At 41.3% G+C, this 25894-nt stretch overlaps 1 protein-coding gene and 1 long non-coding RNA gene across 2 annotated transcripts in view; both read right to left on the bottom strand.

The window, feature by feature from the left end:
- Positions 1 to 24353, bottom strand: part of LOC104440250 (ankyrin repeat-containing protein BDA1-like) — a 66010-nt gene extending 41657 nt beyond the window's left edge. Inside the window, exon 1 of the mRNA XM_039309881.1 lies at positions 24060 to 24353. Within this exon, the coding sequence (XP_039165815.1) occupies positions 24060 to 24353 (294 nt within the window). The remainder of the gene's footprint in view (positions 1 to 24059) is intronic.
- Positions 10650 to 11918, bottom strand: LOC120291182. The gene is made up of 3 exons (XR_005549082.1): positions 11888 to 11918; positions 11735 to 11788; positions 10650 to 10740 (listed from the first exon to the last, which is right to left on the bottom strand). It is a non-coding gene; the product is annotated as an uncharacterized LOC120291182 (long non-coding RNA).
- Positions 24354 to 25894: the final 1541 nt, after the last annotated feature.

Here is a 25894-nt window from a genome sequence, read left to right as displayed (position 1 = left end):
GACTTTTGGTATGACAATTTGGGTAGACCACGAACAAGCTTCTTTGTTGAAAGTTTGGCTATTTGCTTCATATTGATGTGCCCAAGCTTTCTGTGCCATAAGCTCGCTTCATCTTGAATTGAGATTAGACATTGCGATTCATTTGGTTTCACATCCAAGAGGTAGATATTTCCATGTCTTCGGCCCATGAATGACTGAGTAGAATCTTTATTGGTTCCTGAACATATTCCCTCTTGAAAGTTGATTTTGAAACCATTATCACATAGCTGACTGATACTGAGTAGATTGTAGTTGAGTCCTTCTACTAGGGAAACATTGCTTATAGTGAGGTTTCCAATCTTTACAGTTCCAAATCCCACAATTTTTCCTTTGTTGTTTCCTCCAAATGAGTCTTTTCCACCATTTACTTGAACGAGCTTTATGAAACAATTTGAATCTCCTGTCATATGTCTTGAGCATCCACTATCCAGATATCATTTTACCTTTTTTCTTGATAGTGACCTGCATTTTATAAAGAAACTCAAGCTTTCTTTGGTACCCATATTTTCTTGGGTCCATTGGTGTTAGTATGATATGCGGTTTTTGCCCATACGTTCTTAACAGGTTTCCAAACCATAGGACAGTCTTTTTCAAAATGATCTGCACTATTGCACTTTGAACATCTGAGAGCATTTCGACCCACCGGTTTTACAAACACTTTTGAAAATGATTTTTGTAAAATGTCTTTGAAGGTCTCTGCTTAATTCTTTCCTTCACTTTAGGAAAATCAATTAAAGGAATGGTTTCTGCTGTCATTCCTAAACCAGATTTATTGAAATAAGGTCTTTGTGCTGAAAGAATTTTTTCAAGTTTCTCAGATCCTATTGAGAATCTTTTTGAAATATTTGATAAGTCATTTTTTAAAAATGCATTTTCTTTCAAGAGATTATCTTCGCTTTCTTAAGAGTAGAAACATTTGTGTCTAAATGTTTCAACTTTTCTTTCAAAACATTTTCCTGTTGTTTTAGTGCAGAAAACTATGTTTTCGCTCAACCAATTTATTTTCTACGAAATGAACGTTAGAAAATTTGGGAAACGTTTTCTCGAAAGTTATTTTCCGTGAAATGAACATAGTCTTAACAACGCCTAGTTTTCTAAATGTTTCTAGTTTCTATGTACATAAATGTCTATTAGATTATAGATTTGAGTCTAGTCTTTTGCTCTTCTTTTGTTGTGCTATTAAAAGGTCATCAAGTCTCTTTAAAAAAAAGAGATTGAATTTGATTAATGAAATTTGTTTAGTGCATTTCTCTTGAACCTTGAAAAGTTCAAACCTCTTGAAAACCTAGAAGAGTTTTTACTCTATACTTGAAGAGTTGGGGCTTTGAAAGCCTACATTATCGAAAAGTTGCAGCCATCAATCTCGAAGAATTAATGCCATTTCAACTTCCTTGGGGGTGTAGAAGATCAACCATTGAAGTTTCTACCCTTCTTCATTCTGTCCAATCTCGTTTCACCCACTTCCATAAAAAATCAACAAGCCTATATTTCTTATTCGAGAAAGCTCAAAACATGAAAGTTCTAGATTTTCGAGTCTCCGTTCTTTTGGCTTTGAAATCAGGTCATTTTGATATGAATAGACAAAGTTATGCTCATTTTCCTGAATTAGCATAACAGAAATTTCTGCTCAATATTGTGACTAAATTTCGGCACGTGCAAGCCACTCTCGCTTCTATTGTCTGAGTAGCCGACCTTGGGCTACATCATACTAGAGATAAATAAATAACTTATGATGTTGATAGAGATTACATTATTTGGAACTTTGAATGTGACATATTATTTTTTTTCCCACTAAAATTGAATGTGATGTACTTGCTTTAAGAATGATGTGAACAACAAAATTGTTAATGTGATGAATTATTATTTGATGCTGTACATTTGCTGCTTATGAAAGATTGTCGCGACCAAATTTTCGGGTGTGAACCACCTAGGTTTGACTAATGGATTACTAAGCCTAAACTTAGCTCGGGCTCTCCCAAGCCCCTACCACCCGCGACTTAGGTTCAAGTTCTTAACATGCAATCGATTTTTCAATGAGCAGTCGCCACTAATCTATTTTTGGTGGGTCAATTAGACACCCAAGTAAAGTAACGGGAGATTTACTTTACTCCTACGAACCAGAGACTATGGGTACGGGGACTTGGTTATACTAGATTTCTCTAATGCTCTTTCGGTACCATTCTTTTATTTTCAAAAAATATTTTTTGCAGGCAGCTTAAATTGATTTTAAATCTATTTTCCTAACATGTGAGGTGATCATGCGGGTGCGCAAACCACCAATTTAACACCCAAGAAAGCAATTAAATAATGCAGAACTTACCTCAAAGCAACGAAAGCATCTGCATTGTTAAATTAAAATCCACATCAATAACCCTAGATATGGTTTCTAATTAACAAGCAATCTCTCAATTTTTGCTTTCACTTTTTAACGAGACTATAATCCATATGCAATGCAATGCTTTTAATTTAATATGAAATGATATGGCATGACAACATGTCCTAAACTATATGAATAATTTTTTTTGTGATTTCTTAATGAACATGCAATTATTAAATATGCAATCTAAATTAACTAAAATGACTTAATTCTAATGACATGTAAATGCAATGCAATAACGTACAAAATTATTTTAACTAAAATGACATGCGACATACAATTTAATATGCTAGTTATATGTCACGCGACATTTATTAAATGACCTAATCTAATGACGGGCAATTTCTAATTAAATGAACCTAACAACAATCAATAGATGACGTGCATTTCATGAACTTAATTGTATATGACGTGGGCATTTTTATTTTCCCAACAAAAACATGCAATTTATCTAGGAGAGATTATCTACCTATAATTGATAAACATGCAATCCTAACATGCAATGACGTGCAAAGAATGCCCTAATTCAACATGACATATGCATGATAATTTTTTTTTTTGTTTCTTTTTATAAAATTCGAAATTTAAAATTGCCAAATGATTAAACGTGTCATTTAAATTAAAGAAAACTAACATCCTAAATGAACGCATTTTTTTGGATTTTTTATTTAAAAATTCGAAATAAGATTGCAATTCTAAACATGCAAGATAACCTAAGATTAGGAGCATTCTAAAACAAACTTAACCCTAATTCGATTTTTTTAAATTTTTTAAATTTTTTTTATGAAAATAAAATTGATCCAAACACCACAACATCAAATCAAGCAAGACAATATTGATATCCAAAATTTGCGAACCATATCTCGTGCATGAGATCGGGTTGACCAATTTTAAAATTAAATCGCGAATCGAATCTCTAGGCTTGAGATTGAATTGTTGATTTTTGTAAGGAATTGCAAGTCGGATTTTGGGCGCGAAAATCGAACTGTTAATCCCTAACTTGAGAGACTTTTTTCATGTCGGAATATCAATCATACATATAAGGAACAACTTCACTAAAAAAAAAGCTATAGAAGAAAATAAAAACAAACAAAAAATAAATAAATAAAAAGACTACCTAATCCTCTTTTTCTCTTTTTTTTGCTTTTTCTTTTTCTCAAAAGTGGGCCTGCTCGTGCGGCTGGTCTCCAGGGCAACAGGTCGTCAGTCCAGCAAGGAAGCTCCGGCGAGGGTGAACCGGCGGCAGGCGAGCGATGAGGAGGTGAATCGGTGGTGGCTTCACGGACAGGAGCACTGCAAGGGCGTCGAGTCAGACAGCGGTTCGGCTCGGGTCCGGTTGCTGGGCAACGGGTGGCGCTCGGGCTTGGCTACAGGAGCGGTGGGTCGCGACGAGCTTGCGGGTACAGAGGCGCGGCGGCGTCGGTTGCTGCAGAAGGTGCGGATCGGGTGGCATTCCGGCGCGGTGGCGAGCGAGCAGGAGGTTGCGAGTCACAGTGGGCTGCAACAGAGAGCAGATCGGCTCGGCGGTACGGCTGATTTGGGGCTCCGGTGGCGTCGCGATTTTAGGGCACGGGCAGTACTCAGAGCGGGGCACACGGGTCGACACGGCTGGGTTGCAGTGCGACAAGGCGATAGCTCTGTTGGACTGGTGCAGAGGCAGATCGGCGCTAGGCGGTCGCGGACAACCGGCGGAGCGGCAATGGCTGGCGGTTCAACTGCCGGTGGTGGGTGGAGACGCGGTAGGCGCGACAACGAGCAGAACAGGAGCCGCAGCAACGTCGGAAGGGGAACGGGCAGTGGCCGACACGGTGCGAGACTACCCACGCGAAGAAGACGACACTGTTCCTGTTGTTTTCTTTTTATTTATTTTTTTCCTTGCTGATTGACGTCTTCTCACGGTCTCCCTTCTCTGCTCACCTTTACTTTTCTGCAGAAACTTCACTTTTCTTTTTTCACTTTTGACCTTTTCTCTTCTTTCCTTTCGACGAAGAGAAACCTAGAAAAGCCCTCCCCATTTTTAACTTTTTCCCGTGCACTCCTTATATAAGTAAAACAAAATGCAATCTTTTGTAAATATTTCATCTCATACGAAGATTGCTTATAACTCCTACGATCACGAAAATCCTTTTCCTTATCTCCCGAATATCTTCTACTGATTTTTAAAGATAAGATTACAACCCGATTTTCTTAAATTCCAAAAAATCCTCATTTCAAATCTCAATTTCAGAAAACGGGCTCGGCCAATTTATACTTCTTCATGGGCTTAGTCCAAATTTATTAATTTAAAAAAACCCAAAACCACTAATTCGACCCATCCGCCACCACCAATAAATAAATGTAAAAATGCAAATTAAAAACAAATGCACCAAAATCTATATGTTATGCAATTAATATTTTTTCAGGGATAAATTTAACCCCTAATTTTTTAATGCGATAAATGACTAAATGGGTCGCCAAAATTTAGGTGTAAACAAAGATATACCTTTCTAATTGTTGGAAGGCACGGTCCGATATTTTACTTACGGAGACTGTCAAGGGAGAGTTCAAATCCGAATCCTTCAACATAATTGATTAGACCCACAAGAATAATGATTGCTCCACTTTACACCATATCACCAATGTGGAACTTCTTTTGCATTACACCCTCACATTTGCACCTTGATAAATCTTCGCCTCAAGTATGAACCTTTTGTGTTAGACCCGCTCTTCCTTAATCTAGGTATTCTTTCACATTGATATTATCTCAACTCAAATCTCCACCTTTGCTCAGCCAAGTTCAGTAGTAGTACAACATCTATCTTGACTCCCCCTCAATTGCTTTGGTTTGGCCAAGCTCAACAAGAACACATTATCTGCCACCTTGAGTCACATCCAAAATATATTTCCTCAAGATATTCACCAAACGATTATCCACACATGTTGGGCCCAACCTGTCCAAACCATTAGTTTAATACCACTTGTAGGGAGGCACAGTGTAAGCCCAATACCATCATATAAGGAGATTGTTAAGAGAGAGCTGAAATTTGAGCATGTCAACATATCCGGTTGGATTGGCATTCTCTTAAAAAGTAATTTTTGACAATTTTTTTTTTTATAGGCAATCATTAATTGCTCCATTTTACACCACATTCTAAAAGTGGGACTTCTTTTGCATAACACTCCGTGCACCACACGTACATGTTTGTTTGTTTAGTCGAAAAGCTCATAACCAAATTTTCCATCTGCTGATTTTATTTATTTTAGATATATATGTATATATATACACTTTTCCCTTGCCTTTTATCAGTTTGTCTCATCCATCTCGCTCTTACTTGTACTTTCTCCAGTGTGAAGCTTATGATTAAGCGTGGGACTGTGTTGATATTTTATCTAGGCATGTACACAATGCTCCAACTTTTCTATTATAATTTAGTTAGCACATTGACATTTAAAATAAAGTGAGATTGAAAGAACTAGACAACCACTAAGCCAATTTACTTATTTTGTCAAGCATGACTAACAACTAGAAAGCTTCATGAAATCACTATTATATCCCAAATGGGAACGCAAAGAGGCCAAGGTTTGACGACAATCATAGCGGACTTGCAGATGCGCGATAAACAAACAAGAACTTAGCAAAGTACCTTCAGATGGATCATTACCGGTTTAATTAGTTTTTCTAGATCATTAATTTCTTTTTTGTTTAAGGATGGAAAGGAGATAATATTGATTTCGAGCTCATTGGTCTGTTTGATCATATCTTTTGAGGAATGTCCTTAGAAACGACATAACTTTTCTTGTGATCTAAGATTGGTTTATGAAATTTTGGATGTGATAATTTGTTAAGAGGCGTAGCAAAAGTAATATTAATTGCTTCACTTTACATTACATCTTCAATTTGAGACTTTTTAGCGTAACACCTCACGTGCACCTCTCGGCAGGATTGCAATGTCTGTTCCTTGGCTCCTCCTCGATCGTCTTGGCCCGACCAAGCTTAATAAGAACGCATTATCTTCCACCTTGAGCAAGAGTCACATCTAATATTCCTTTTCTAAGGCTGCGTTCGTTTCACGGAAAATAACTTCCAGAAAATGTTTTCCGGATTTTCCGGTGTTCGTTTCACGGAAAATCAACAACTCAAGGAAAATACTTTCCATCAACAGTAAAATTTACATGCAAATCTAAGGAAAATGTTTTCCACTTCAAAAGTGGAAAACATTTTCCACAACTTCCTCTGCCTTTTTTTTTTTTTTTTTTCCTTTCTTTCCTTTTCATTTTTCTTCCTTAGCTTGGCCGGTGGCCGGCCCCGACAGCTGCCGGCGACCAGCGACCGGCGACCGGCCGCGGTTGCGAGCCAGCTCAAGCTCCGCCCCGGGCCGGCGAGGCTCCGCCTAGCCCGATCTGTGGAAGCCCGCCTTGCCCAAGCTCGGCGAGCTCGAGCCTCACCAGATCGGGCGAGGCGAGCCTCGCCGGCTTGGGGCGAAGCTCGGCCTCACTAGATCCGGCGAGCCGGGCGGGGCTGCCTCGCCTGAGCTCGCCAGGCCCGGCGAGCCGCGACTCGCCGGATCGCGGCGGAGCTCGGGCTCGCCTTGATCGGGAGCCCGAGCTCCGCCGCCAGATCCGGCGAGCTCGCGGCTCGCCAAACCTCTGGCGAGCTCGGGCGAGGCCCGAGCCCCGCCCAGCTCGCCGGATCTGGCGACCGGACCTTGGTCGGCCGGATCTGGCGACCGGATCTTGGTCGGCTCGCCATCGTCAGGCGTGCGGCGGCGGAGGAAGGAGGAAGGAGGAAGGAGGAAGGAGGAGGAAGAAGGAGGAGCGGCGGCGGAGGAAGGAGGAGGAAGAAGGAGGAGCGGCGGAGGAGGAAGAAGGAGGAGCGGCGGCGGAGGAAGGAGGAAGGAGGAAGAAGGAGGAGGAAGGAGGAAGGAGAAGGAAAAGAAAAAGAAAAAATAAAAAAAAAAAAAAAAAAATAAAAAAAATTAGTTAACGAACGGTGGAAAATGTTTTCCACTCAAAATTTAAGTATTAACCGAACACCGGAAAATATAGCCATTTTCCTGGAAAATAACTTCTGGGAAAATGTTTTCCGGAGATGGTCCATTTTCCGTGAAACGAACGGAGCCTAAGATATCCATCAGATGCGGGTCAACCCACGTTGGGCCCAACCCATCCAAATCATTGGCTTTGAGATCACTTATGGGAAGATGTAGAAGAAGCTCAATACCTTCACTTTTAGGGAGATCATTAAAGAAGAGGTCAAGTTTGAGCCCGTCAACACATCTAATTAAATCCATCTTATCTCAAAAAAGTAAATACGCGAGTTAGAGGCCAGCTAGGATTCTATTAATTGCCCTATTTTACAACACATTTCCAATGTGGACTTTTTGGCAAACCCTCTCACATATGCACCTCAACGCTAATAGCAAATAAGAGATTCCAAATAACAAGTGGACCTTTTGTACATGTTTGTTTATTAAGTCAAAGCTCACAACCAATTTTCCATCTGCTGATTTGATCCATTTTACATCCATGCAACTTAGGCACTAAAAACTACGTTCTCTCGCCCATGTTAGAGTTTTCTCTCGCGTCTAGGTCGAGATATTCGCCATGTCTTCATCTTCAACCGTTCTTCGTCCGATCTCAGCTTTCCTTTTGCACTTTCGGAGCTCGTCGCTACTTCTACCTTAATTGTATCCGTTCTTCTTTCACTCTTCTGCATGCACATCTTCTTCCTATACTTCCGAGTCCTCATCTTATTCTCGTTCGGAGTTTTTCCTCATTATCTCTTCACTTCTGATTTTTCCAGCTTTGCATGTAGCCGATCCGTAACATGCAACCCTTGCAATCCTTAGTTTCGGTCCTACTTTCTACAAATAATCTATCCTAGTGTTCTTCGGTTCTTACATCAATGGATGAAAGGGACGATACCTCCATAATTGCTTCTCTATGCAGTCGCCTGGGTCAACTATGCTCAGAACAGGAGCTGGAGGTCTGGGATGATCTTCCTTCCTCGGCCAAACTGCACGATTGTCGTCTTATCTTGGTGGGTAATGTTTTTACTAATCCTTCTGTCAACATATCAGCATTTCAAGTTGCAATGAAGAAAGCCCGGAGAATCGAACATGTAGAGATTACTCCAGCAGATACTGGCTGTATATAATCAAATTTCGAAATGAATTAGAGCGAAGGCGTGTCTTTGGATGGGAGCCCTTGGCTGTTTTTTGGCCACTTGGTTAATCTTCGCCCATGGCAACCCATCACTCCTTTGCAACATTATGATTTTAGTAAGTGTATGTTTTGGGTGCATGTTGTTGGATTACCTTTGAGTGGACTTCTCCTCATATTCTCGCGTAGAGTCAAGTCTCGCTTAGGCAAAGTTCGGAGGTGAAAACTGATAACTCTGCAAGAATACGGATTGAATTAGATTTGAAAGCACCTTTGAAAAATGGCAAACTCATAAGTATTGAAGGAAAAACTCTCTGGTTGGATTTTCGGTATGAGCGGTTGTCACATTACTGTTACTCTTGTGGACGTCTCGGGCATTATGTTTGCGTTCATGTCCGGAGGTTCCTTATGATGAATCCCAATTTGACGGTCGTGCCACGATGATCTATGGACCTTGGCCGAGAGCGAGCTTAAACAATTTAGTCCATACCGGGATGCTTTTATCAACCTAAATCCCCTAGTGAGACAATGGACGAAGTAAGCACTGAAACTCCTCCTCCATTTCGCCCGCACTCGCTCTTCCATCTATTCCCCGCCAAGGTGGATGTAACTTTGAATCCTGGTATACAACACGAACCTTCCGGGCGCTTGAATGTTGTCAATCCCTCTCGTTATTACTACGGATCTCGTCCCCAGCAGACAAAGATGAAAGCTACTCAGCCACGTACAGTGGATAAACAAAGAATGCGATCTAAGATCACTCGTCCTCTGTCTCTTGGGGGCTCTAGTAAAAAATATAAACGCTATGCACCTTATGATGTGACCTTTCCTTCATCTACAGTATGGATGAGTCCCTTCTTTTGGATGCCCTAGTTTTTGAGGCAACTTTTCCCGATCTTCGGGCTTTGGCGGCCCTCTCAACACCACCGGGTTCCAAATGAATCTTCTCTTGGAATTGTCGGGGATTGGGCAATCCCCGACAATTCAAGCCTTAAAGGCGATGATAGCCTCGTGATAAGCCCGATATTTTGTTCTTAATGGAAACGAAGCATAATCAGAATTTTGTGAATAGGATACGCGGAAGTTACATTTCACTCACTCTTATGTGAAGGACCCCCGTCGGCTTCAAGGGAGGCCTCGCTCTGTTTTGGAATGACACTTTTGAAGTTTCTCTTGTTCATTTGGATGATCGCTTGTTGATTTCATTGCCCGTGATCCTCGAACTTCGTCTCTACGCATATCACTTGCTTGCATGCTCCCCATCATATCAACTCCGTCAAGAGTTCTCGATACTATCAGAATTATACATGCTGCCAATCATTTACCTTGGATCTGTCTTGGTGACTTTAATGATTTCCTTTCTCCCTGGGAGAAGATGGGTAAGAGACCTGCATCCACTTCGAGAATGACCTCTTTTCGGAACCTAATTAATGATTGTGCCCTTCTAGAACTACACAAGAAAGGCTGTGAATTTACCCGGTCCAATCACCGTGAAGGGATGATCTTGTAAAGGAGAAGTTAGATCGGGCGTTTTGTTCTCTGGATTGGCCGACGTCTTTCCCTTCTCGAAGTTTATGCTTTACCTCCTGTGGGCTCGGATCACCCCTTTGTCAAGTTGCAAGCGCGTCCCCATCTCGTCGACGTACAAAAATGTTTCACTACGAAGCTTTCTGGAACCTAGATCATGAGTGTCACGACATAGTTTCAAAGACATGGGACAATGGTAGTACCTCATTGCTTCCGGTTACGGTGCGCTTGCTCTCCGATTATCTAGCCGGAGCAGAAAAAGGTTCAAGAACAGTCACCAACGTATCTCTCATTTGCATTCTCAACGCAATCAATCATTAATCGACCGTTTTATCAAAGAGGGGATAAAGAGCAAGCTCATGCAATCCGATATGAAATTCATCAATTATGGACTCGAGAGGAACAATTCTGGGCTATGCGTTCCCGTATTAATTGGTTGAAATGGGGAGACCATAATTCAAAGTTTTTTCATGCTTCTACTATGCAACGACGACAGCGAAATCGAATTACAATGCTTCTAGATACTAATCATCAGTGGATTCGAGAACCAGATCAGCTTAAAGAACTTACTCAGGGTTTCTTCTCTCAGCTATATCGATCTGTGGGCAATCGGGATTTTCAACCTTTTCTACAGCAATGTCCGCCGGTGGTAACTCCTGAAATAAATAATCATTTGATGAGAAAGATCACAGAAGAGGAAATTTACCAAGCAACCTGTCAATTGGGAGCTTCAAAGTCTCCCGGTCCCGATGGCCTTCCCGGACTCTTCTATCGGCATCACTGGAATGTTATAAAATCATCGGTTATTCAAACGGTCCAAGATTTTTTTGATACAGAAGTATGCCTACCAGACTTAACGAACGATTATAGCCCTAATCCCTAAAGTTCAGCATCCGTAAAGCATTGAACAATACCGTCCTATTAGTCTTTGTAACTTTGCTTACAAGATCATTTCCAAGATAATGGCCAATCGACTTAAACCATGGTTATCCTCTTTGATATCAAATGAGCAAGCAGCATTTATTAGCAACCGTCAGATTCAGGACAACATTATGGTGGTGCAAGAAGTCATGCATCAATTTCGAGTAAGGGCATGCAAGAAACGTTTCAATTTTATGCTAAAAACAGATATGCAGAAGGCCTATGATCGGGTTGAATGGGACTTTTTGGCAGCCTATTTAAATCATTTGGGCTTTCACTCTAAGTGGGTTTCTCGTGTCATGGCTTGTGTCACTACGCTTTCCTTCAGCATTAGATTTAACGGTGAACATCTTCCTTATTTTAAGCCCACTAGAGGACTGCGCCAAGGTGATCCCCTCTCTCCATACCTCTTCATTTTAATAGCCAATGCCCTATCCGCATCTATCTCTCAAGCCGTGTCTATAGGTCATCTTAAGGGGGTTCAATTCAATAGAGACCGTCCTATCTTATCGCACCTATTTTTCGCCGATGATTCCGTATTTTTCCTCCGAGCCACCATTTCTGAAAGTCAAAATCTTGCTAACCTCCTAAACCAATATTGCTTCGCCACAAAGCCAGCTCATAAATCGGAATAAATCTGGTGTGTTCTTTAGTAAATATTGTCCTAACTCTCTACAACAACATAGCACAAGAACTCGGGTACCTATTCTCACTAAGTATGGAAAATACCTGGGCATTCCTTCGGATTGGGGCCGATCCAAGAAGGAAATGTTCTCCTGGATTCTCGCAAGAGTAAATGCTAGATTAGCAGGGTTGGCGAGAACAATTTTTATCGAAAAGTGGCAAGGAAATCTTACTCAAATCAAAGTGATACAGCCTTACCGCAATATGCCATGTCCATCTTCAAGCTTCCGTTGTCTCTCTCAGATTAATAGAAAAGAAGATCTCAGCTTTTTGGTGGAGTAAGCATAAAAGAATACGGGCATTCACTGGAAAAACTGGTCCGAATTAAAGCTGTCCAAAGCTTCAGGGGGGATGGGTTTTCGTGATTTAATTAACTTTAACAAATCTATGCTTGGAAAGCAAGCCTGGAGACTTTTTCAACAACCTCAAGCTATTTGGAGTCGGCTCTTTAAAGGTTTATATTTTCGATACTCCTCTTTCCAAATTGCTACTTTAGGACATCGGCCTTCTTGGGGGTGGCGAGTTTAGTGAAAGGCGAGAGAGGTTATTACTCCTAAATTACGATGGTTAGTCGGAGATGGGTCGCAGATTCATATTAGAACAGATCATTGGTTACCTCAAGGTCGGATAGGAGGCTTACTGCGAGGGCGAACCAGCACTTGTTGCTTGATCTCATTGATTCTCAACGTTCTGAATGGAAGTCTTCCTCGCCATTACTTCATTCTTCGATCACCAGGTTAGTAAAGCCATTCTCAACACTCCTATCAATCCTTTTCTTCACCACGATCACCTGGTTTGGACAGAGACATCTTCCGGTACCTACTCGGTGAAGAGTTGTCATCATTATCTCTCCGCACAATCTCAGCACATAATTAAAACCCCATCATCCTCTTATACTAACCCGCCTACGTTATGGAAAAAAATTTGGAATATGCAGACAAGGCCCAAGCTTAAAGCTTTTCTATGGTTAGCTTGTAAAAACGCATTAGCCACAAAACAGAACCTTTACCGACATATCATTCAGCACCCTTTTGTACCCTCTCGCCATAACTCTATACCGAAACAATAGAGCATCTGTTTTTCTTTTGCCCTTGGACTCACGACATATGGAACCATGAAGATATCGTAGTCGCATATGTCCTACCTCGTACGCAGACTTGATGCTTGGCTTGTAGACTATATTTCTAACCCTCGAGAGTCTCTGGATTTCGAAGTGATTGCTCATCTCCTGTGGGAAATTTGGAAACATCGAAACAACGCCGTCTTTCGCCACTCTCCGTTGGATTCTCTTCTTGTCGTCAATGAAGCCCTCTCCCAACGCATTATCTTCAAGGTCATCCAACCCTCGCCAAAGAAGATTCAAAAGGGTCAGATCAGTCTAGGGCACGGATGGACCCCCCCAGCGGAAGGCTTTATCAAATGCAATATTGATGGGGCTTTTCGCCCAGCATCTGAGCAAGGATCCATAGCTTGCGTTTACAGAGACAGTAGAGGAATTTTGACGGATGTGCTTACCCGATCTGTGCTCGCTTCGCGCCATTCCAAGCCGAGATCTACGCTCTTATGTCTCGCTCTTCAACGGATCATCCAGAAGGGTCTCCATCTTCAGCCACTTGTGATTGAATCTGATTGCTTGCAGCTGGTGGAGATCGTTCGGACGAAACAGCAGCCGCCATGGAAGGAGAGTCATCTGTTCGCGATTCTCGAAGATCTTCTTCAGCAATGCCCTCACCTTTCGCTTCGACATATTCCACGAACGGCAAACCTAGCAGCTGATTGGGCTGCAAAAGCCCATCGGGATCAAGGCCCATCGACAAACCGGCTTTTCTTTCCTCCGCCTTCCTTTCTTAATGTTCTTTCTTCGGATGCTTCCGCTTGTATTAATCTCTAATATAATATAAGTTCTCTTTCGACCAAAAAAAAAAAAAAACTTAGGCACTAAAAACAAGATATATATCCTTTCTTTTTATTTTTTTGTCTTTTTATCAATTCTTTCTATATATCTCGCTCTTATTTAGTCGCCAGTACTTGCACAGGCGCGAAGCTTATGACAACGCATGGGAGTGTGTTAATATTGTATCCAGGAATGTGCACAATGCTCCGACTTTTCCATTATAATTTAGTTAAAACATTGATATTAAATAAAATAAAGTTGAAAGAACTTGACAGCCACTAAGCCAATAATGTACACCCAGTTTGCTTATGTATTATTTTTTGGTAACCTGGGAAGTGCCGTACAACCGGCGGCCAGCAGTGTAAACCCGTGGTGAACCGAGCCCACCCACCTGACCCGGCCGCGGGTGAGTCGCACAAGCAAACGCGGAGATTCGAACTCGCTCCCTTCCGGAGGAGGGATTGAGTGCAAACCATGTGACCACCAATGGGCTGGGTAGTTTGTTTATGTATTAAGCTTGACTTAATTTTGTAAAGCTTCACGAGATCACTATTAAATTGTAAATGGGAATGCAAAGAGCCAAGATTTGAGAGATTATCACCTGTTTAATAAATTTATCTAGGTCATTTCATAATTTTTTGTTTTGGGGTAGAAAGGAGATCATTTTACTTAACAAAAATAATACAAGAGTCCGAGACCAATGGTTCAAGTCTCTTAGATTATTTCTTTTGAGGAATGTCCTCGGAAACAGCATAACTTGTCTTGGAGTTGAAATGTCAAAGGCTGAGATTGCTAATTACATACAAGCTAAAACATTAGTCTTGTAAAAGCATTTGCATGTTGGAAAAAGCAGAGCAGTGACCCAAACACGCGGGATTAAGGAACATTCCAGCCTGCTTCCGCAACGTTGGAGAGGTAAATGGCGTGGAATGTGATGTACTGGCTTTAAGAATGACGTGATCAATTTTATTTGGTGCTGATTTTGTTCTGTTTATTTAAATGCCTATCTTCAGTTCATTGGATGCGAAGACACATTTGTGAAGATTTTATGTGTTTGAATTATATATTAAATATATTTATATATTTATATTTATAGACACACGTGTGTATGAAAATATTCTAATTGTTGGGAGACAGAGTGGAAGCCTGATATATTCACTTAGGAAGATGCTAAGTTCGAGTCCGTAAACATATTTAGTTGGATCCACTAAGATTATATCAACTTCTCCACTTTACATCACTTCTCTAATGTGGGACTTCTTTCTCATGACACCCTCATACGTGCACCTCAACAAATCTATATTTCATGAGTGGGTCATCTATGTCAAGCTTGCTCCCCTTTAATCTAGGTATTCTTCCACAACAACATCCTTTCAAATTGCTACCTTGGCCCAGCTCGGTAGGATCACAACATTTGCCTTGACTCCTCCGTTGCCTTGGTCTGGCCAACCTCAGCACATCACACTATTGGTCACCTCAATTAGGAATCACATATGAGGTTTCTTTCGTTGAGATATTCACGAGACGCCGATTCACTCATGTTGAGCCCACTTCATTGAAATCATTGGCTCTGATACTACTTTTAGAGAGGTACAAGAGATGCCCAAAACTTTTATTTAGGGAGATTGCTAAGTTCAAGCTTAAGCCCGAGCCTAACAATATATCTTGTTGGACTCACATTTACTTAGAATTTGAAATTAATGAGTTATGAGCTAACTATGATAAAATTGACTCCTCCACCTTACACCACCTTTTGTATGTGAGGTCTCTTTCGTATGATATCCTTGCATGTGCATCTCAATATTATAAGTGAAATGACAATATTTTGGGAAACTATAAAAACATACGTGCGGATGTGAGAAGGCTTTTATAGGGGGCTATTTGTTTATTTAGTCAAAAGCTCACAACCAAATTCTTTATCTGCTGATTTTACTAATTTTAGATCCATTATGTTATGTAGCGTTATCTATGCTTTCTCAAGAGCGAAGCTTATGATTAAGCGTGGGAGCGCGTTGATATTTTGTCCAGGCATGCGCGCAATGCTCCAACTTTTCTATTATAATTTAGTTAAAGCATTGAAATTGAAATTGGAATAAAGTGAAGTTGAAAGAACTAGGCAACCACTAAGCCAATGACGTCAAAACCAATTTACTTATCTGTTAAGCATGACTAATAGTGTAAACCTTCAGGAAATCGCCGCTGCATCCTCAATGGGAATGCGAGGACTGCGCAATGCCACCCAAACTCAAAAGGGGTTTCACAGGTTATGTGGAGCTTGCCTTTTGTGGTGGCGCGAGATTGATTTATTGACTGCGCATTCCTTTCTTGTCTTCTGTACTCCTGACCATCTTCAATAACTTAAACTCGCCAAAGCCATGTCTGCACCGATGGGAAAGGATCCATTAACTCTTTATTCGCATGGATTGATGGTTTGGATGGATACAACATCAAATAGAGACACCGATAAGACGATAGAGGTTCTCATCCTTGCACCACCTCAAGTTTTCAATTCTCGATCCTCTTCCCCTTGAGAATGCCCCAACATCGATATCACATGTACCATTTGGACACTTATCCTTTACATGCTCAATTTTCGGGTCGATGATATGTCGTGTTATCGTCTGACATGTTTGGCCAAAGATTAGAAAGAACTAAGGGAGTACAGCTTTCCATCTACGTACTTTTATAGGCCCAAGAATATTCGTTCACACCTTGATAGTGACTCTCGTGGCTAAAAGGCCACTGTGGAGGTGTGGATTCACGTCTTACTCGGTCCATAATATCAATGGGGTATTTTAGAGATTAAAGGTTTACTTACCTAACATGAGCTTTTCTCATAGAAAAAGCGAGTGTTAGAATAATTAATGAAAAGGAGAATGTTAAAGAGTCTCCTTAGGGTGCTTGCTAGGCCTCTTTAATTTTGCTTCGGATATATAAAAAAAGTATATTTGAAGCAAGTAACGTTTTCGAAATATATCATTGCTCAATTTTCAATATATGCTGATTTGCGTTATTTTATAGTTAGTGTTTCTAACTAGTGCCTTTAATGCATTCATTAACAAGACCCTTATAACATGGAGAATGTCTGAATTATTTGATTAAAACTAAATAAGTATCGAATTAACTTTGAAAAAAATTGTCAAATAATGAAATAAAACAAATATCCTAGGGGCACTCTTTAACATTTGCCTTTTCGTTAATTCTTCCGTTGCTCACTTTTTCTATGACAGAAAAGCTCATCTGTGGTAAGTAAACCTTGAACACCCATAATGCCTCATTAATATGATGGATCAGGTAAGACGTAAGCAAAATCGAATGCATGACTCGAATATTTTGTAATCTCTTTTCTGCCCATGTCGAATCAAGCCTTATAGGTACACACTTGTATTTTCGTGGGGGCAAATTCACCAAATGATTACGACATATTGTAGTTTCCCTTTCAATTTAGAGGAACCTTAGAGGGGCAAGTGCCTCCATTGCCCCCATGGTGAATCCGTTCATGCTGACAAGACAAATTCAAGACGATGACCATTGCTGTATTTACTCTGTAGATAATGTGGTGTTGGGGTAGGTGAAACCCAAGCCGGGGCTAACCAGAAACTCGAACTTCGAAGGGCAACTTTGCAAACCTTAGGGTGTAAGTCTAGTAACCACAGAAACTCAGACGGCAACTTGAGAAAATTGGACATCATGGAGTACTAAGAACCAAGTCCTTCCATTAACTTCGATCTATTTTGACAAAACTGGAGACCAGGCAGACGACACCTTAAGAATACTTCCTAGGATATGAGATTCAAGAGAAAATGCGAGATTCGGAATCAATTAATGCAGGAAAAAGTAGGGGCTGCCAACCAATCAAGGATAATATGGGAGGAGGTCGTCTGAGATGTTTCGATCACGTTGAATGGAAGACCTTTGGGTGGATGCCTAGGCGAGGAGATATGAGCGAGGAACGAAAACTAGACAGGAGGGGGGATGTCACGAACTATTTATAGCTTGTAGAAGATCTAATAAAAGATCAAAGGTAGCGACGCGATAGGATTTCTATAACCGACAACAATAAAGGGACAGAAAGCTTCAAGCTTTGAAGACGTCCAGTGGAGTTGGGTTAGTCGAGCAACTAATCCACAAGACAACTGGATGGAGCAGCTACTCAGGCTAGAGACCTAGTTTGTAGTGAGAGTTACAGTTCTAACGTTCCCTTATATCTGCAGTTTTTATTTGATGCTGATGTCGCAGGCAGACCACCTTGATGTGATAGTGCTGTATTTTCCAAATGAATGAGAATTGAGAAGTTTTTATGGCGAAAGACGGAACAAAATGTTCTGTTCTGCACGGAATAAGTTCATGCTTTCATCGAGTGTCATCCTCTATAACAATCATTTGAGTTGGCTCTCTCGTTCATTTCATGCTAGTTCGATCACTTGAAATATTGTTTTGAATAGTCTAATGAATTGAGTCTAGCGGAGATTCCAGCGAAAATTTTTATGTCTGGCGGTGAGATGTTAAGGTACCATGCTTAAACAGAGTCGGGTTTCTGATCATCAAATGTGCATGAATTTGTACAGTTTAATTGACATGGAATTCTCAAGTCATAGATAGTAGATAAACTCTAACCTGCATGAGGTTTAGTCTCGTGCAACAGAGACTTGAGATGGCAGCTTAATTGATCCCTCTATAGCAGAAGCGTCTGGCAAGATAGATGTTTAACAGCAGCTAGGAAGGGAAGCAAATAAAAAACCTAGACAAACATTTCTAATCTCAGCATCAAATAATATTCAAACAAAGGAAACAATTATATAATGATTGCAGGAAATCCCATCCTGCACTACTAATTTTTTTCCAGCCACCCTAATTCTCAACTGAGGACCAAAGTCCAGAATACTTCAATGCCGAGTGAAGATGGCCGAGTTGAAGACTGAGCCGTTCCTGAGCAGACCTGGCCGAACTGGCTGAAGCTCTCTTCGTCCAACAGTCATGTTCAACATTGTATAGAGAAGAAATTGCGGCAACTATAACCGTGTATTGTCCCGATTTTGTACAAATTTCAGAGGGAGATCATGCACGATTGCTCCAAGTGCCATATTAGTCTCTTCAATCGTTTACCATACGAAGATTTCTCTAGCAGAATCCGTCTTACCCTCTCTGTAGGACAAATACTCTCTTATCAAACAGAAGTAGAAGAAAACAGAGCACCTCAAGACCCATCATCAACCCGCTCATCAGAATCACAAATTTTACACATATTGAACATGCTGCTGCCATCATAGAACAAAGACCGTTCAATTTACTCGATTGTCACACAGACCGTCACACTTCCTCATGCTTGTCTTCATCGTCTTCATCTGAATCCTTCTTCTCTTTCTTCTTCAGGTAACCCCACTTCCTCAGCACCCACACACAAAGCCTCACCACATTCCCCATGAACACCACCCCCATCAGGCACAGCCAGCACACCACCGACACGTCCGTCCTTCAGCATCCCCCGCGTGTCAGCCAGCGATATGTTGCGCAGCGCTATGAAGTAGGTGATCGCCTGCCTGTGATCGCTAGCCACATGATCTCCATCTGGGTCCACATCCAACATCACCGCTTTATTGGAAGCCCGCTCAAGAGGAGTAGGATGATGCTGAGGGAGGACAGGAAGGGTAGTGGGTTGAAGATCATAAACTGTCCGTAGGCGATCCGCTGGATGTGGGCCAGGATAGAGGTGCCCGCCATGTGCGGCTCCTTCACTGGGTTGCCGTTGGCATTGACCTTGTAGTCGTCCTGCCAGACGCCTCCTGGCGGCGTGGTTGCAGCTTGCAACGCCACCGTCGCTAGCAGCGAAGCGACCACCATTAGTGAATTTCTCCTGGCTCAGCCAATCGGCTTCCACCGGGGGTCTTCTTAGAGCACTCAGTTTCTTTGATAGGGGTTTGCTTAAAGTACTCCGTTTCTTTGACGGGGCTTTCTTGGTGGAGAGTGATGAGTTTTTAGGTGATCTTGAGGTGGTGGTGTGGGAGGTCATTATTGGTGGTGGGTCAAGAACTGGATCATAGTGACATGGGACTGATTGAATGTCTCTGGAGAGTGAAGCTCCTGAGCTTTGAAGGGATGTCTCAATTTCAAGAACTCTCGAGCCTCTGGGAACCTGCTCAAGAATGTCTAGTGCTGTGAGGCCACTTGAGTTTGGTGTGTTCACCTCGAGTCCTGGGATTGTAAGCAAGAACTTTTATCATCTACACACAAATTTTTGGGGATAAATTCCCCAGTGCAAGATTACTGAAGTCCATGTTGCTGGTCTCGAGACTGATCCTGGGAAGAGAAAGGTCTGGGGAAGTTCAAACCAGCAACAATCTGGCTCCCGTTGGTCGCTCGCTAATGGAATGGGGAGCAATAAGCATCCGTTTCTGAAGTCGAAGACTGCTTCTTCTAAATCTACTGCCCAGCAACAACTAAGGCACAGCCTGGTGACACATTGTGGAGCATCTCATCCCGTGTTCATGGAACTGGTGCAAAATGGAAGGAATTGGCGGCTCCTAACCCACACATACGCAACCCCAATATTATTCTCCCAAACAAAGCCGTCAGGTTGCATTAAGTTGGGGGTGCGAAATGGAACTTCTTGAAAGAGGCTTGGTTTGCCAAGCTGGGTTGAGTGAAGTTTATGAGCTGCGTTAGTTGTTGGCTTGCTGCTTGAAACCACACATTGTGGTCGTCTAAGACTGAAAGTACTGGCTCCGGCCTTTGAGAACTCTCTTACCTTCCCAATTGTTATGGACTGCTTAGCACCAGTCTAAGGTACAAAAAAATTGTCTATGCAATTGTTTTCAACTCTCTGCTCTTCCATCCCCTGTAATCAGTTTGCATATGAACAGTAATTGTTTGTGTTTTGTGTGGGATGATACGCTACCAATCCTTTGTCTTGTGATTAGGAACAACAGATCGGTCCACGAGATTTTAGGTTGTATTTCTGCCTTGTCCCACCTCTACTTGTCCATATAAAGAAGAAAAGATCGTTTGGCAAGAAGTCATAATAACAGAGCTTGAATGTTGTTTTGGAAGAAGCACACGTTCTGGTATGTGAACATTACATATAAAACTAGCGCTGCTTCAATTCCGACCTTTGAGGAAGGATCAACTTGCACGGCCTGCGAATAATAATGGAGTGTTTTCTGTGAAATCTGTGTATCACTTCCTTAAAATTAGGCAGGAAAGATAGTGTAGGAAGTTCATGTAAATGGTGTGACTGCATTATGGTTTGGTGCCATGGGGTTGAAATTGATCAGACAGAGAGGCTCACTAGCTTTGATCAGATGGCTTTTGGACATCTATCAGCATTGGAAAAGTATATGAAGGAAGCATAAAAGAAATGTGGATGCTTTTGAGGAAGGTGGGTTCGGTTGTTTGGCGTGATTGGAAAGAGAATGGTGAAGCTGTGTGAGACAAATCATAGAATGGCCCAATGTTGCTTTTACCTAGTAATCTGCGGCATACATAGGAGTAGATCAGATTACTTTGTGGCCAGGCCTTCCCATTCTCTTTAGAAAGATTTGGCTATGCGGGCGAGACATCTCTGATGAGGAGAGCTCGAGAATAATGCGGGATGGACTCTACATTTGGTTTAGTAGTCTCATTAAATCGTTTGCACAACTGGCGGTACTCAGAATGATCTTATGACATAGGGATTGAGTTACAAAGAACATAGGCATCAAGACTATGCAGTAATCCTTTGTCCCACCAGATGAATACACTAGATCTTGATATTGCCCCTAGATCTGCACCAACTCACACATCCTGATGTCCACTTCTTGAGCTTTTGTGAATTTTTCTTCACATTCTGGAGGACGATCATGACGAATCGAACGATGTGAACTAAAAAAACAAAGGCTACAATGCCGAGCCAAACAAGGAAGGAGTACGCAATCACCATGATCGTCTCCCTATCTTCGGAGTACCAAACCTCTGTGGTCGGGCTCACATGTTCAGGATCCCTCTGTACGAACGAGATGGCCATCATGGAATAGAGGTAAGTCAGCGCCATGAAAGTGATGGTCACCCACATTGTGGCCGCCAGAATCCACATCAGAACCTTCTTCCCCAAGGGCAAGCCACTCATGAGCAACAAGATCGTGCTAAGGGATGCAAGAAAAGAGACGGTGTTGCATATCCAGAACCGTAGTAAACCCTCTGGATTGTTTACAGCCATAATCGATGTTCCTGCGTAGTATAAGATGGTGCCGTTATTCGCTTTCTGATTGTCGTCCCACAGGCCGCCGGGAGGGCTAAGGCCGGCTTGGTAAGCCATGGATGCGATCACGGTGGCGATTATCTGTCGTGACGTGAAAGAAAGTTTTAAAATTGCGAATGAAGAAATGGTATTTCACCTATATTTGAAAATATGAAGATCGTCAAGTCAAAGTTAGTCATTCCAACAAATACACAAATTCAATTGATGGCTTTTCCTATACTTTTTAACGAAAAACAAGAAAATTGTGGCAAGCTCTCTACAGAAATAGATGTCATGAATTAAATTATGAAAAAACTAAGTGTATGAATAGACACATATATGAGAAACAAAAATGAAGATATTTCGAAATTTGAATGTCTTTTTTTTATAAAGGTTGCTATTGTTGTTAAAAGAAAATCAAAATTTAATAACTAAATGTGTGGAAAATAAAACACATTTATATTCCCCACCGCTGGCGAGGCTCGCGTCGCTTGACCATGGGGAAGCTTGGCCTCGCCAAATCTGAATGAGGCCGAGCTCGCCCCCCAACCAAGGTGAGGTCGAGCTTGGCCGGGGAGGCTTGGCCGGGGAGGCTTGGCCTTGCCCGAGGGCCGACGACGCTCGACAAGGTTGTCGGCCCTTGTTTGGCCGGTTGTCAAAAGAAAAGGAAAGAGCGAAAAATATAAACAAAATTATTAAATATTCATCAACTTGTTTTATCCTTCATAAGCCATCTATTATTGTAATTACTGAACTTCTTTCTGTACATAGCTATTTAATTATAAGCAATTTAGTACATATGTAGAAAACATTTCTAAGAAAGCATAACTATTTATTTTAAATGACACAAACAATCATTTTTAGGAAAATATTTTCTGAATCATCAATTTTTCATAAAACAAATAGAGAGTTTAAATTAACTAGTGGTGAGCTATGATGTTAATTGCAATAACATGACTGATCTGATCTAAGTTTTCAGCAAATGCTACTCCAAGACATCTAGCTAAAGCATTACCATCAGAGAATGGCACTTCTTCTCGATCCATTCCTCGTGTTTGTCTTCCTTCCGCTTCCTGATATCACCCGAGAAAGACTCTGGCGGAAACGCATTTACTGGAGGAGTATTGGTGGAGGGAGGTGCTACAGATGTCAGGTCAACTACAACAGTTGAATTCTCCTCGTTTGTGTTATCAACAACTGCTTGGTGAGTTGTCGATGCATCAAATCTTATGGCTCTCAGAGCTCCAGCATCTACTAAGAGTTCTCTCAATTCAATGACTTTAAAATCCTTTGGAAAATGTTCCACTATATCCAGAGCAGAGAAGCCATTTCTATTCACTGTGTTCACATCCACTTCACTTCTTTGAAGGAGATATTTCACTGTCTGCACAAAAAGATGAGCTTCTTCTCAATTATAAAAGAAACAACAAACAAAGATATTTCCTGTAAGTTTCTTCAATCGTTGAATCCACTATAGAAAAATGAGAATGATCCGGATTTTCGTCACAAGATGTTCAATTGGAATGCGGTATTTTACGTCATCACAAAATTGAAGCAATTCCAAGAAAAAAGGATTACCTCTATTTGCTTGTTTGATGCAGCCAAATGCAAAATGGTATTACCCTCGTCATCTTGAGCGTTCACCAAATCACCATCTCCCACCATCTCCACCAGGACTTTTAGAGTCTCCAAACGATTATGCCTCACTCCTAGATGGAGAGCGGTTTGGCCATGGCTCAGCCTGTGCTCGGCCACCTCCGGTCTCGCCTTCACTAGCTCTATCACGATGTTGATTCGGCCCTTCATTGTGGCTAGATGGAGTGGGGTCCTCCCATCTTCGTCATGGACAAGGCATGCAAGGGGGTCTAATTGTAACAATTCCCTCGCTATTTCGACGTATCCGTTCACAGACGCCAAGTGAAGAGGCATACGTCCCTGCAAAGTTAAAGTGCTTGACTATGGAGTATTCTTATTGAGGGACACGTTCATGTGATTTATATATATTGTATTTTCAAATCAAATAGACTGAGCTGCTCAAATTCACTGGTGTCTGTAAGATCTTTCAGGTTGAATTAATCTGGAAACCCATGACTTGATTTCTATCTGAATTTTGTTAATTTCCTTGAGACATATGATGGGTTTGATTTCTCATAGATCATGAAAACTGGAAAACAAAATACTACATTACATGTGCAAAATTTAATTTGACAAGCAAGATAGTCTGATATCAAACAATCACAACCAAGTTTTTCGCTTCGACATACCTGCGAGTCCAACTCCATAGCCAAATCCCTTTTATGAGCCAAAAGAGCCTTGGCAAAAGGTACATGACCGAGCATGCAGGCCACATGCAATGGTGTCTCATCGAAGCAAGTGACAGAAGCCCGAGCCAGGATGAGTCGGTCTTCTTGCAGCAACTGAGCTAACGACTCGACGCACCCGCCAAGCGACGCTTCATAGAGCCTCTTCTCACGGCGCGTTCTTTCAGATGTTAAGGAAGCTTGCTGATGCAACGGCACGGATGGCGACCTTCTTCTTGGGCTTGTGATCGATGACATTGTTCGCAGCTTGTGGGTGAATTCGAAATTGCTCGGGTTAATCACCTGAAGCTTTTGGTCCACACACGATCTCTCTTTTTCTTTCACTAGATTGCCTTGAAGTTGGAATGTCAAGGGTTGAGATTGTTAACTATATATAAGATGCTAGTCTTACATAGCATTTACATGCTGGAAAGAGCAAAGCAACGGCAAAAACATGTGGGATTAAAGAATAATAAGATGATGCAACCCATATTCAACGCAAATTCATTGAACCAAGAAGATCAGCGTGCATTTAAGATCGACGAGACTTTCATCGAAAAGTGCAAGAAATTTCGCTCGATTAGAGACTTGGAAAAGTTGATAAGGCCTCATCTTTGACTCTACTGATGTTGTCTTGAATTCCAAGAAATTTCCATCAATTAGAGACTTGGAAAAGTTGACAAGGCCTCCTCTTTGACTCTGCTGATGTTGTCTTGAATTCCAAGAAATTTCCATTGATTAGAGACTTAGAAAAGTTGATTGGGAAGTCTAGGAAGGTTTGGCGCTTGCAGGCTATATGTTTCCAGATATATTTCCTAGATTTAGACCTATCTACAAGGGATTTCATGGGAAATAGTCCAAATTCGATGTAACTAGAAAATGTCATGATACCCCTATATTTAGGGGATAATCACTAAAAATTTCTTAGTTTCAAAATTGATAAGATCTTTAGGGTGGAACTCCTCTCTTATTGGGATTAGGGAAGTGGGGATCTGATGATCTATTTATTTAGCATTTTATATTGTATCTAAATACGCTTAAGAAAGGAGAAATTGTCTCTCTCTCCCGTGGATGTAGGTGGTTTTTTGTCAAACCACGTAAATCTCTATGCTCTTGATTATTCTTGTTTTTCAACTTTTCATCTCATCTAGTTAGGGTGCTTTTTTGCACAACAATTGGTATTGAAGCAATCCAAGTTTTCCATTATTGTCTTGCGACTTTTGACTAGATGGCTGGAAAAGGTTTGACCATTCGATTTGATATCGAATGATTCACCGGGAAGAATAATTTTACACTATGGCGGAGAAGAATGAAGGATCTATTAGTCAACCGAGTTTATCAAGGGAAGATTGAACAAGTTGGACACCATCACTGATGATGACTAGGCCTGTTGGAATATAATATGTGGAAATGACATGATCTTGCAATTTACGTCAATGCAAAATCACCAGAGAAATAAACGAGAAATAATAAGGATACTAGAGATTTACGTGGTTCGGTCCGAGTATCGCACCTACGTCCACAGGAAGAGCTAGTAACAAATAATGGACTATAATCAGAGAATCATAGTTTACAATCGCTCACATGCTTGAGTGTTTCTCACACATAGATTTAATTCCAAATCTAAAGTGTTTATAAATAAACAACTCATTTGGACATAAACTCACTACACAAATCACCAAGCGTTCAAGCTCAAAATAAAAATGCTCTACGTATGCCAAAATCAAGAACTCCAACATTTGTCTTTGGTCCATGTACGTAAGTCTTCACGTTCCTTTTCAAGGCTTCGCGTGGCTTCA

The sequence above is a fragment of the Eucalyptus grandis genome, chromosome 3, assembly GCF_016545825.1.
Source record: "Eucalyptus grandis isolate ANBG69807.140 chromosome 3, ASM1654582v1, whole genome shotgun sequence".
NCBI classification, from domain to species: domain Eukaryota; kingdom Viridiplantae; phylum Streptophyta; class Magnoliopsida; order Myrtales; family Myrtaceae; genus Eucalyptus; species Eucalyptus grandis.
The sequence above is the reverse complement of the archived record's forward strand: the minus strand, read 5'-3'. Positions and strand labels throughout refer to the sequence as shown.